This window comes from Leucoraja erinacea, chromosome 23 (assembly GCF_028641065.1).
Source record: "Leucoraja erinacea ecotype New England chromosome 23, Leri_hhj_1, whole genome shotgun sequence".
Taxonomy (NCBI): Eukaryota; Metazoa; Chordata; class Chondrichthyes; order Rajiformes; family Rajidae; genus Leucoraja; species Leucoraja erinaceus.
Window position 1 is genome coordinate 18757638 of NC_073399.1, and position 13685 is coordinate 18771322.

The 13685-nt window shown below is 45.6% G+C and overlaps 2 protein-coding genes across 3 annotated transcripts in view; one reads left to right on the forward strand and one right to left on the reverse strand.

Annotated features, from left to right (window-relative positions):
- recql5 (RecQ helicase-like 5) overlaps window positions 1–11196 on the reverse strand; it is a 57882-nt gene extending 46686 nt beyond the window's left edge. Inside the window, exons 1-4 of one of the 2 annotated variants that reach the window (XM_055654003.1) lie at window positions 11005–11196; window positions 8120–8241; window positions 3548–4066; window positions 663–768 (exon numbers count right to left, since the gene is read on the reverse strand). In XM_055654003.1, the coding sequence (XP_055509978.1) occupies window positions 663–768; window positions 3548–4066; window positions 8120–8241; window positions 11005–11143 (886 nt within the window). In that variant the 5' untranslated portion in view covers window positions 11144–11196. The remainder of the gene's footprint in view (window positions 1–662; window positions 769–3547; window positions 4067–8119; window positions 8242–11004) is intronic. The other variant, XM_055654002.1, reaches the window with a different exon arrangement.
- Window positions 11197–11210: 14 nt separating this feature from the next.
- Window positions 11211–13685, forward strand: part of sap30bp (SAP30 binding protein) — a 97765-nt gene continuing 95290 nt past the window's right edge. Inside the window, exon 1 of the mRNA XM_055654008.1 lies at window positions 11211–11341. Within this exon, the coding sequence (XP_055509983.1) occupies window positions 11263–11341 (79 nt within the window). The 5' untranslated portion in view covers window positions 11211–11262. The remainder of the gene's footprint in view (window positions 11342–13685) is intronic.

Consider the following 13685-nt stretch of genomic DNA (forward strand, 5'->3'; position numbering starts at 1 on the left):
ATGGGTTTTGGGGAGAAGAGTTAGTACATCCTGAAGTTAACAAGTTAATACCAACAGTGTGCATAAAGGAACTACAGATGCTGGTTTACGTCAAAAGTAACTGAGCGGGCCAGGCAGCATCTGTGGAGAAAAGGAACTGGTGACGTTTTGGGTCAAGACCCTTCCTCGGAGTGTACTAATAGATCTGGAGTCAATGCATTCCAAACATAACCAGTTAGATTGCACAGAGTTTAACCAGAGCTACAATTGAACAGAATTAATTAACCAAAGATAGCTCTGGTGGAGGTTAGACAGATATAGTACTTTTAGTACTTATCTCGATCTATCAATCGCTATCAGATGGAACTGGGATAGATGAAGCGTCTTGGTTGGCATGGTACGTTGGGCTGAAGGGACCGTTTCTGTGTTGTATTACTCTTTAGATGGCAACTGGAATTCCTCAGCCAGAGTAAGGATAAATACCATGAAGGTTAATCAGTGGTAGAACAAGTTAACCACATTGTATGCATTGTAACTATGGGAAATAAGACTTCATAAACTTAGTGAATATGACTGTGTATCAAACAGTTTAAGAAAAACATTCAACAAATAAGAATTCCATTGTAATACATCACAACACATCGGTGGAAAGAATCGTCGGTGTTTGCATCAGCACTACGTACCAGCATGATAAGCTTTCGCCTCCACTCCTCTCTGCGTCAGCTCCTCTGCTACCTCTTGACACGAGTTCCTGGTCCGACAGTAAATTATACCACAGCCACTGAACTTCTGCAAAGAAAGAGTTGCATTAGAGCAATCTACTGCAAGAACCAGCACCATCAAATTTTAATTTAGTCTCTTGTCACATGTGCTGAGGAATAGAGAAAAGCTTTTTTGTTGCGCGCTATCCAGTCAGCGGAAAGACTAAACATGATTACAAACAAGCCGTCCAGTGTAGAGATACGGGATAGAGGGAATACGGTGATGGTAAACATTGTGAACAGTGGTAGCACAACTAAATGTCAAGGGTGGTTGATAGGGGACCATTCAAGGAGGCCACCTTGCCCTTCACAGCATTGAACTTTGAATGATATCAGTTCTGTACTCATCCAGGCAAGTAGGGAGCATTTTGTTACAGTCTCAACTGCCTAGCAGGTGATAGATCTCACAACAAGGCAACAATCATCTCTCGAAGCTACAATAGTTTTGTGGCAGGCCCAGTTTATTTTCTGGTAAGCAGTGACAGGCTCCAGGATGTTAATGGCAAGGGACAGAACAAAACTAATGCCATTGAATGCCAAGGATAGGGGGCAGGGTCATGCAGGATCATTGCTGATACACTGAATACTGTGGATTATACTTACCACTCTTCAGCAGGCATTGGTTGCCTCATTTTCCGAGGAGTTGTGAATGGTGTACTGCCCTAATGTCAAAGCCAGGTACTCTACTCATCTCAGAAATTTAGCTTTTGGTCAATATCTGCGATGAAGTCTGGTGTTGACTATATAAAGATCAGTAACCAGATTACTGCTAACATTGAAGGCAATTCCTGCCATCACTATGCTGATGATTGCGTGGACCGAATGGGCAACAATTAGCTAAACTCAATGTTAATTTTTGGGAAAGACATAACTGGGCAATGGGTGTATGACAGCGACTGTGCTGGATACGTTTGGTGGGAGGTTGCCAGAGAAACTACAGCTTCCTCTGTTGGGCAGGAATGGACCAGCAAGCTTAAAATATGCAACACAGTGGCACAGCAGTAGAGTTGCTGCCCTGCAACACAGAGATCCGGGTTCAATCCTGACTACAGGTATTGTCCGTACGGAGTCACCGCATGGGTTTTCACCGGGTGCTCCAGTTTCCTCCCGCATTCCAAAGATATGCAGGTTTGTATGTTAATTCCCTTCTGTAAAATTGTCCTTAGTGTGTAGAATAGAACTAATGTACGGGTGATCACTTAGCCCGTTTCAAGAGAGAGCTAGATAGGGCTCTTAAAAAGGGGAGAAGGCAGGAACGAGGTACTGATTGGGGATGATCAGCCATGATCACATTGAATGGCGGTGCTGGCTCGAAGGGCCGAATGGCCTATTCCTGCACCTATTGTCTATTCCACGCTGTATTTCTAAACTAAGTTCTGGAGCACAAGCCACTGGTACCAAAGCAGGGAGGTTGTCTGGTCTGGTAGACTGAAAGAGCAAAATCGGTTAAAAACTTGCTCCTGTGATGATAGGGATCTCGAAGGAAACACAAATTGATCACCCAAGTGGCATGACTGCTTGCAAATGAAACAACCTGGTCTTTAGTATACCCTTGCTAGGCTCCTCCATTGTTGACAGGGAATTTCTCGAAAATGCCTGCCGGGTTACTCGTTTAATTGTCTACGACCAGTAGACAAGTATACACTGGGTATGGCAGCATTCTGGCTGCGTGATGGTTTGCCTGCTCCATACTATTTGTAATACATACTAAGGGTGGCACTTAATTTTTAAGTGCTGTGCTACTTCCAGCAAGGCCTTTTGGATGCCTTTTTGAGGCAGGTAGTGGGAGAGCAAGGGTACCAGGCTAAGAGGTTGGAGTATGATGGAATAGAATGCTGTGTCTGCTTCTGAATCACGGCACCTCAGGAGGCCTAGTTTAAAGCTGGGGGTTACACAAAAAAGCTGGAGAAACTCAGCGGGTGCAACAGCATCTATGGAGCGAAGGAAATAGGCAACGTTTCGGGCCGAAACCCTTCTTCAGAAGAAGGGTTTCGGCCCGAAACGTTGCCTATTTCCTTCGCTCCATAGATGCTGCTGCACCTGCTGAGTTTCTCCAGCTTTTTTGTGTAACCTTCGATTCTCCAGCATCTGCAGTTCCCTCTTAAACACTAGTTTAAAGCTGCCTGGCCTCATCTACCTCGTGTAACAAGATACCTTGTCGCACCTGCCTTCTTATGCCATTAACATACTGCTGTTTTAATCCCCAAAGCGACACGCTCTTTCCTTTCTAATCCATGCATTTGTGGAACACCTCATGGACCTTCTTGATTTAGCTGCCAGGATATTTTCATGCACTCCCTTTGCTTTCCAAGCATCTTTTTTAATGTCACCCCTGCACCGAATAAACACCAAGCTTCCAGCAGCAACCATACTTTGTGGGGCTTTCAGGGCTCCTGTCAGTGTCTTTTCCACCAACGATGAAGGCAAAGATTTTCACCAACATTATGACTACATTCATATCAGCAAGTTATCAGGATCAGATCTACAGTACAGAGACCATCAAATTCCCCAAGTTTTGATCACCCTGGACTTGGCTTCAAGCAGGAAGTGTTGCACTTGGGGCTCTGGAGAAAAGCTGTAACAGTGGAATCTGGTTTTCAGCAGGTGATCATAACCTAGGTTAGAGACATGCTGGTGAAGACCGGATCTAATTTGCCTGCGACACATAAAATAACGGAATGCTTGTTGCATACTCTCACACGTGCATGATTGCTGATGTGGGATTAAGCGTAGAGTGACTGGTGTCCATGCATTTACCCAGGAACAGCACTTTAAAGGATGAGAAAGATTTAACAAAGGCTACACACCCCTGAAGTATTCTTCTTCCCTAGAGCCTGTTCACAGAATCCTTTTAGATTTACAAAGGGTTGAGTCAGAGTCTCTGTGAAGAGAACTTCATAAAATAGATTCGCTCTGAAGCATGGACGCCTGAAATTTGCAATGGGCTCTTTCAGCTGGAGAGAAGCAATGGTGTCATCTTGTACTTGCTTTGGGGCTGTGGCAGTCAGAGCCACACAGGGGACGCTGGGCATCTTGCTGCGCAAGAGCCCCAGCTTGAGGTAGTCAGGTCGGAAGTCATGCCCCCATTGAGACACACAGTGCGCCTCGTCGACAACCAGGTACGACAGGAGCTTCCGGGCCAGCAGTGAATCAATGACAGGTCCCATGGTGTTGGAGGCGGCCATCTCGGGCGTGATGTAGAGCAGTTTAATGCGGGGTTTCGCAGACCAAAGGTCAGACAGGACCATCTTCCGCTCCTCTGCGCTGAGCTTGGAGTTCAAGGAATGTGCTTGGATCTTCAGGATGTGCAGGTGTTCAAGCTGATCCTGTAGAAGGAAGACATACATGACAGATACGCAGAGATTAAACACCACACACTCTACAGTGCAACGCCCAGGCACAGATATCACACACTAATAACACTGTACTCTACATTATTTTTCGGGAAATGAACAGATATTCAATATTGCACTCTTTCCATGTAAATAAACTCAAACATTAAACATACAACAGAGATATGGACACAACACTACACACTCACATGGTAATTGCAACTTGGCAGTTTAGGCTTTACTTTGTACTTTAGAGATACAGTGCAGAAACAGGCCCTTAGGCCTATCAAGTCAGCGCCCACCAGCATTCACCCCGAACACCAGCACTATCCTACACTCCAAGGACAATTTGCAATTTAACCAAAGCCAATTAACCTACAAACCCGTACATCTATGGAATGTGGGAGGAATCCAGAGCACCAGGCAAAAACCCACGCAGTCACAGGGAGAATTACAAACTCTGTACAGACAGCACCTGTAGTCAGGATCGAACCCAGGTCTCCAGCGCTGTAAGGCAGCAACTCTACTGCTGCACCACAGTGCCGCCCCAACAGTTACTTATACATAGAAAATAGGTGCAGGATTAGGCCATTCAAGCCAGCACCACCATTCAATATGATCATGGCTGATCATCCAAAATCAGTATCCCATTCCTGCTTTCTCCCCATATCCCTTGATTCCGTTAGCCCTAGGAGCTATATCTAACTTTCTCGTGAAAACATCCAGTGAATTAGCCTCCACTGCCTTCGGAGGCAGAGAATTCCACAGATTCACAACTCTCTGGGTTAAAAAGTTTTTCCTCATCTCAATCCTAAATGGCCTACACCTTGTTCTTAAACTGTGACCCCTGGTTCTGAACTCCCCCAACATCGGGAACATTTTTCCTGCATCTAGCCTGTCCAATCCCACAAGTTATTTTATATTTCTCTATAAGATCCCCTCTCATCCTTCAAACTCCAGTGAATACAACTCTAGTCGATCCATTCTTTCATCATTTGTCAGTCCCGCCATCCCAGGAATTAACCTGGTGAAGAACATGCTCTGCACACCCTCAATAGCAATAATGTCCTTCCTCAAATTAAAAAGCCGAAACTGCACACTATATTCCAGGTGTGGTCTCACCAGGGCCCTGTACAACTGTAGTAGGACCTCCTTGCTCCTATATATATAAATTATCTTGCTATGAAGGCCAACATGCCATTTGCTTTCTTCACTGCCTGATGTGCAAGGACACCCAGGTCTCATTGCACCTCCCCTTTTCCTAATCTGCCACCATTCAGATAATAATTTGCCTTCTTGTTCTTGCCACCAAAGTGGATAACCTCCCATTTTATCCACATTATACTACATCTGCCCACTCACCCAACCTATCCAAGTCTCCCTGCAGCCTCATAGAATCCTCCTCGCAGATCACACTACCACCCAGCGGTGTCATCCACAAACTTGGAGATGTTACATTCCTTCATCTAAATCGTTATACATTGTAAATAACTGGGGTCCCAGCACTATGCCTTGCAGCACCCAAATTGTCACTGCCTGCCATTCTGAAAAGGCTCCTGTTAATTCCTACTCTTTGATGACTGTATGTATGACTGCAGGCACGAAATTTCGTTCAGACCGTAAGGTCTGAATGACAATAAAGGTAATTCTATGCATGTCAATACCCTACTCCCAATACCATGTGCTCTAATTTTGCATACTAATCTCTTGTGTGGGACCTTGCCAAAGGTTTTTTGAAAGTCCAGATATACCACATCCACTGGCTCTCCCTTATCCATTCTACTTGTTATATCCTTAAAAAACCCAGACGATTATTCAAGCATGATTTCTCCTTCATAAATCCATGCTGACTTTGACCGACCCTGTCACTGCTTTCCAAATGTGCTGCTATTGAAACAAATTACTTTTAATTAAACAAACAGGTTCACTTCTTAACAAACAGACAACTCACAAAGCGGTTGGTAGACCCGTTCACAATTTTACTCATTATCGGCCGATGGAAGTGGCAAGGAAAACCCCAGCCAAGTGAGCAACACAGACACTTGGCTGTCCTCGGTCCACTTCCCTGAACACAGAATTACATAGTATTATATACTGTTCTTTTGTCACCCAAGCACATTCCAAAGACATTATGGTCAGAGGTACAGAGAATACACATTACTACAGGGTGCGGCTGAGTTGTCTCGTCTATCATCAGTCGCATCAAAGGCATCTTGTCATGTGGTACAAGATACTTGCATATCAAAGTCATCAGTCACTGCATACCTCAAATGCATCGGACATTGTCTCAATACCTTTACTGGGATTAATCTGGGCTTCCTCTCTCGTCAAATTGTTGACGCATTTCAAAGTCATTGGTCATTATCTCAATACACAGCAACCGGGGAAATCTGGGCTTGTCTGGGCTTGTCTTACCGTACTGGGGAAAAGCCTGCTTTGAAACTAAATATAAGTGTAATCTTAGCCCAGGAATCCATTTAATATATTTCTTATATTATTAACATCATTCAGCCTTATCACTATTACATCTTACAATACAGTACACACTGCTGGGCAATCTCCAGACATACAGACATGAAACACTGCACATCCTACAGGGTGATCCACAGGCGCATATGCACTCTGAAGGAAGAATCACTAAGAACAGAGGTGGTAACAAGGAAATCCACAGAGAGACAGAAACCTGAAGAAGGGTTTCAGCCTGAAACGTTGCCTATTTCCTTCGCTCCATAGATGCTGCTGCACCCGCTGAATTTCTCCAGCACTTTTGTCTACCAACAGAAATTTAAGCACTGTACAGCCTGCAGGCAGTTCACAATCACACAAACATTTAATGCTGCATACACTGCAAATGCCAACTCTGCTCTTCTTGCCTCATCATCCAACATGTTAACTCACACCATTTCTGAATCTTGATACCTCCATGCGTTTTAGTTACAAATTTATTCTCCAATGGTCGGGGAACAGGATCGAAAGAGCATCACTGCAAGAGAGTTTGTGTTCAGCTAATCCATTAATAAGTGGAAAGAGTGGTATGTATTTTGTGGAAAGGTTGGACAGGACAGACACATGACAATTGGAATATAGGGAACATGATTAAAGCATGCATGATCTGTGCCAGGCTGGATCTGGAGAGGATGTTTCCTCTTGTGAGAGAATCTAGAAACAGGGATCACTGATTAATAATTTTTCGACAGAGATAAGACAATATTTTGTTTGAGGACTGAAAGTCTTTCACATCCTTTTACTCTAAGTGGGAGGGAAACAAAATATGTGGGCATATTTAAACCGGTGGTTAGATTGATAACTAATGCGTACAAGGTTACCAAGGTTGGAATATGAAGATGAGGTTTAGTTTAGAAAAACAGCGTGGCAACAGGCCCTTCGGCCTTCAGAGTCCAAGATCACCTGGAGACAAAAATGCTGGTGAAACTCAGCGGGCGAGGCAGCATCCATGGAGTGAGAGAAATGGGCGACATTTCGGGTCGAGACCCTTCTTCAGACTTCTGTATCGATCACCTGTACATTAGTTCTATGTTATCCCACTTTGGCATTCTACACAAAAGGGGCAATTTACAGTTAACTCCATGTCCTTGCAATGTGGAAGGAATCCCATGTGGTCACATGGAGAACATACAAACTCCGCACAGACAGCACCCAGGTCAAGATCAAACCCGGGTCTCTGATGCTGTAAGAGAGCAGCTCCACCGCCGCGCCCCTGTGCTGCCCTTAAAAGGTTCTGACGTCCACCCTATCTATGGCAATAAATTCTGAAGGGGGTACCGAGATTTGAACCAGGAATATCTGCAGTAAAATGTTCTGCCCCTTAACTATACATCCCAAGCTACCCAAAAAAATGATATACCCAAGGTTACAACAGATCAGCCGTGATCATATTAAATGGTAGAGCAAGCTCAAGGGGCAAGAGGCCTACTCCCGATTCAAATTAGTATGTTCATATGTTCTGTGAGATAACAGAGATGGCCTCTACTTTGATCCTGTAGTTTAACCACCACCATTGCAAGCTGGGAATCACACAAAACCTACCTGAATAAGTGCTATCAGTGGAGAGATCACAATGGTTACTCCTTCAGCGATCACAGCTGGTAACTGATAACACAGAGATTTCCCTGCTCCCGTTGGCATGCAAATAAAGACATCCCCATCACCTGCAAAAAAAAGGTAAGTTCATGCTTTGTCTCAGCTCTGGATCAAGAACTAAATTCACACTCAGCCCAACTCATATTGCATATATTAACAATGCATTCAACAGTACAGAAACATACAACAGTAGAGGAACAAGCCCTTCAGCCCACCATGCCTTCACTGACCATGATGCCAATCTTCCTAATCTCATCTGTCTGCACTTGGTCTGTATTCCTCTATTCTGTCCTCACATGTCTGTCTGAACTCCTTTTCATCGTTGCTATCATACCTGCTTCTTCCATCTCCCCATAGCAATGTATTTCAGGCATCTACCCCACTCTAGGCAAAAAACCTGCAGCGCAGATTTCCTTCAAAAATTTCCCCCTCACCTTAAACATTGGTACTTGAGATTGCCACCTTGATCCTAGACTACTGATCCTATCTACATCTCTAACAATTTATATGCACTTCTATTACTGGGTGCTGTCTGGTGGCCGATTAGGAAATGGGGAGATGCAACAAGACCTGGGTGTCATTGAAAGTAGGCATGCAGGTGTAGCAGGCAGTGAGAAAGCGAATTGCTATATTTAAGAGGGAGTTAGATGTGGCCCTTGTGGCTAAGGGGATCAGGGGGTATGGAGAGAAGGCAGGTACGGGATACTGAGTTGGATGATCAGCCATGATCATATTGAATGGCGGTGCCGGCTCGAAGGGCCGAATGGCCTACTCCTGCACCTAATTTCTATGTTTCTATGTATGTTAGCATTCATAGCAAAAGGATTTGAGTATAGGAGCAGGGAGGTTCTACTGCAGTTGTACAGGGTCTTGGTGAGACCACACCTGGAGTATTGCACAGTTTTGGTCTCCTAATCTGAGGAAGGACATTCTTGCCAAAGAGGGAGTACAGAGAAGGTTCACCAGGCTGATTCCTGGGATGTTAGGACTTTCATATGAAGAAAGACTGGATAGACTCGGTTTGTACTCGCTAGAATTTAGAAGATTGAGGGGGGATCTTATAGAAACTTACAAAATTCTTAAGGGGTTGGACAGGCTAGATGCAGGATGATTGTTCCCGATGTTGGGGAAGTCCAGAACAAGGGGTCACAGTTTAAGGATAAAGGGGACATCTTTTAGGACTCAGATGAGAAAAACATTTTTTTGCAGAGAGTGGTGAATCTCTGGAATTCTCTGCCACAGGATGTAGTTGAGGCCAGTTAATTGGCTATATTTAAGAGGGAGTTAGATGTGGCCCTTGTGGCTAAAGGGATCAGGGGGTATGGAGAGAAGGCAGGTACAGGATATCGAGTTGGATGATCAGCCATGATCATATTGAATGGCGGTGCAGGCTCGAAAGGCCGAATGGCCTACTCCTGCACCTAATTTCTATGTTTCTATGTTTCTATTAGCTCCATTGCTCCAGAGAAAACAATCCAAATGTGCCCAACCTCTCCTTCTGGCTGAAGAAGGGTCTCGACCCGAAAACGTCACCAATTCCTTCTCTCCAGAAATGCTGCCTGTCCCGCTGAGTTACTCTAACATTTTGTATTTCTCCTCATGACTCATACACTCCAATCCAAGCAAAGTTATGAACAATTTCTGCACCCAAACTTATGGTGCATTTAACTCATTAAGGTTTACTGTCTGAAGAAGGGTCTCGACCCGAAACATTGCCTTTTTCCTTCACTCCATAGATGCTGCCTCACCCGCGGAGTTTCTCCAGCATTTTTGTCTACCTTCGATTTTCCAACATCTGCAGTTCCTTCTTAAACAAGGTTTATCATCGGGTTGCTTAAGCGGAAGTAAAAAAAAAAACTGCAGAATTTAGAAATCTAAAATTAGAACTAAAAATTCTGGAAATAGTCTTCTGGTCAGACAGGTTTAGAGTAACAGAGTTAATATAAAAGACACAAGGTGCTAGAGTAACTCAGTGGTCGGGCAGCATTTCTGGAGTGCATGGATGGTGATGTTTTAGATCAGGACCCTTCTTCAAACTTGTGTCAGAGTTCATATTTCAATTTGGAGATACAAGGAACTGCAGAGTCTGGAATCTTGAGCAAAACAGAAAGTGCCTGTGGAAGGGTCCCAACCCGAAACATCGCTTATCCATTCCCTCCGCAGATTTGTTTTTAAAGCGTGGAAACAGACCCCACGGGCCACCGAGTCCGCGCCGACCAGCAATCCCGTACACTGGCACGATTCTACACACAAGGGACAATATACCAAAGCTAATTAACCTACAAAACCTGTAGGCACACAAAAATGCTGGAGAAACTCAGCGGGTGCAGCAGCATCTATCGAGCGAAGGAAATCGGCAACGTTTCGGCCCGAAACACTTCTTCAGACAAAACCTGTATGTCTTTGGAGCACCCGGAGAAACCCCCTTGGCCACAGGGAGAACGTATCAACTCCGTACAGACAGCGCCCATTGTCAGGATTGAACCCAGGTCTCTGACGCTGTAAAGGCAGCAACTCAATCTCTGCGCCACCATGCCGCCCGATTAATGCTGCCTGCCCCGCTAAGAGTTCCTCCTGCAGTTTGTTTTGCTTAATATTTCAGTTTGCTGAGCTTTCAAAACTGCTAAAGTCTGTGGCGCAGCATCAACAGTGCCAGGGACCCAGGTTCGATCATGATCTCGGGCGATGTCTGTGCAAGTTTGCAAGTTCTCCCTGTGACCACGGACCTCGGAGGAGGCGAATGGGGTTGAGGGGTCTTGAGGGTGGGGAATGGGGAGGATGAGAGGTAACTTGAGGGTAAGGGAGAACTCGAGTGGGAATAGGAGCCTCACATCTTACAACCGCCCTGACCGCGCTCTCCTGGCACGCCGACCGGAACGACTCATGGCCGAAGACCTGGCTGAGGGCAGCGCGGATCCTGTCCTTGTCCCGGGACCGGGCGCCTGAAGCCGAGGCCCCGCGGGAACACATCACCGACCCAGTACAGCCGCTGCCGCTGCCGTCCGCGCACACTTTAAACGTTACCAGCCGATCCCAGCAAAGCGCCTGCGCGCGGCCTGGAGAGTGACGACTACAGAGTGCGCCGGGTAATGGCGGGTCAGCGCAATGTTCTCTTGACGCTGAAGGCTTATGCCGGCGACTCGGACTCGGATAGCGATGCGGAGACAGGTGAGGCTCAGGGCGGGCAGGCGGGCAGAGACTGGGAGGTCGAGGGGAGAAATAACATGTCCTCATTATGCTACGTACTAGGTCAGCAAACGGTGCGTTAGCCACCAGGCCCCAGTTACACACAGTTTACTGTCTGTATATTAAACACCGGGGGCTACAGCACTGGTGGGGACGGAGGTGTCACTTTATAATACTGGAGAAATGGTCTGTCACTGTATAAACATGGGTACAGTACTGATGGTGATGGGTCCGTCACTGAATGGCACTTGGATGTTTATATTGGCGGGGACAGGTCTTTCTCTGTAACAACAGGGTGCATATCTGGTCTGGGCAACATTTGCGTTCGCAACTATTGGGCATCGGATCATGGGGAGCAATGGCTTTCCAAATGGTTCTTTTCCATTTTTAAATAACTACGGGCTTTGGATTCCAAGGAGGCAGTGGGACAGTGGCTTTCTTCATGCGGTTTTGAACATATCCTTGAATTAGGCACAAGCCGGACTGTCTTTCATAACAAAGGTACACAAAAATGCTGGGGAAACTCAGCGGGTGCAGCAGCATCTATGGAGCGAAGGAAATAGGCAATTTTTCGGGCTGAAACCCTTCTTCAGACTTTCATAACAAGCCTGATTAGGAGAACATAGGAATAATTGGGTGTAGATCTGAATGCATAATGCTAGGAGTAGGAACATTATTGTTGGATATAATCTGATTTTTCTTTGGCAAGCACTTTAGATCAGGCTGCTGTTTTCCACACCTATTCTGTGGCTTGTTTAATAGCTAACAGCAGTAATGTAGATGCTGCAGACACATTCATATAACAGGCAGGTCTTATCTGATGTGGTGGGTAGTTTGTATGCTCATTGCTTGGCTTTGAGGTTCTAAATGGTTTCGCAAATTGATGTGGATGAACTGTCACTGTAAACACTGGGGAACAGTACACTACTGATGGGGATGGGTCTTTCTCTGTGACAATAGAGTGCATGTCTTGTGTTGTGTAACATGTGAATTATCTATTGTTTGGTACAAGTCCCTCAATGTAACACTTGTTAATAGGTTCATGAGTTATGGATCTGACTGAGATTAGGAAGTGATCTGGTGTGGGAAATGATGCAAGTTTTCCCAATGTCTTTTTGTAAACGGCGCAGTTTAGTTCTGGTGGCACAACCTCCTTTCTGCTTCAGTGAATAAGACAATGATGGCTTGGCGTCCAACCATACATGATTATAAACGCCATCTGCATTCTGTACCTCAATTGATGAGGTTTGGGTGATGGCTCTGAATTCGCATCTCCTGGTTGAGCAGATTCTCATCAGTCTTGAAGATTAACTCCACCACCACAGAACTATGTAACATTAAGAACAGTGTTACTGGCCACGGAGGTAACTAAGTAACTGTATAAACATGGTCCCATGTAAACAAATCCCACCTACAAGCATACAAGAAGATAAAACTAGAAATATCTAGACATGGCTATAATATACCAGCTTAAGCATAAAACCTCAACCCCAACCAAGACCTCAACGGTGGAACAGGCGGAGAATGATGGGTGACCTTAGTGGAGCGTCACAATGGCTGGGAGCCTGGGAAGGTGAATGGAGGCTGCGGCAGAAAAGGGTCTCCGGTCATCATGGACTCACTCCGTGCCACTGGATCCTGACCCAGATTGGGGTAAATAGGTGTGAAGTGGTGATTGGGGAGGAGTGGTGGGGAAGGGTCCAGTCTTTGCAGACTGGAGTCAGGCTGTGAGTAGGTGTGAAGTGGTAATTGGGGAGGGGGTACCAGGGTTAAGTTTCCGTTTGTCGAACCTGCAGTAAAACTCATTCAGGTTGTTGGTCAGCTAACGATTGTCCCAGGAGCGTGGGGGATTCCTCTTGCAGCTGGTGATTTCTTGCAAGCCCTTCGAAAATAGCAGTCATTAGACAATAGACTATAGGTGCAACAGTAGACAATAGGAGTCATTAGACAATAGATGCAGGAGTAGGCCATTCGGCCCTTCGAGCCAGCACCACCATTCAATGGGATCATGGCTGATCATCCCCAATCAGTACCCCGTTCCTGCCTTCTTCCCATATCCCCTGACTCCGCTATCTTTAAGAGCCCTATCTAGCTCTCTCTTGAAAATATCCAGAGAACCAGCCTCCACCGCCGTCTGAGGCAGAGAATTCCACAGACTCACAACGCTCTGTGAGGAAAAAGTGTTTCCTTGTCTCCGTTCTAAATGGCTTACCCCTTATTCTTAAACTGTGGCCCCTGGTTCTGGACTCCCCCAACATCAGGAACATGTTTCCTGCCTCTAGTGTGTCCAAACCCTTAACAATCTTATATGTTTCAATAAGATCCC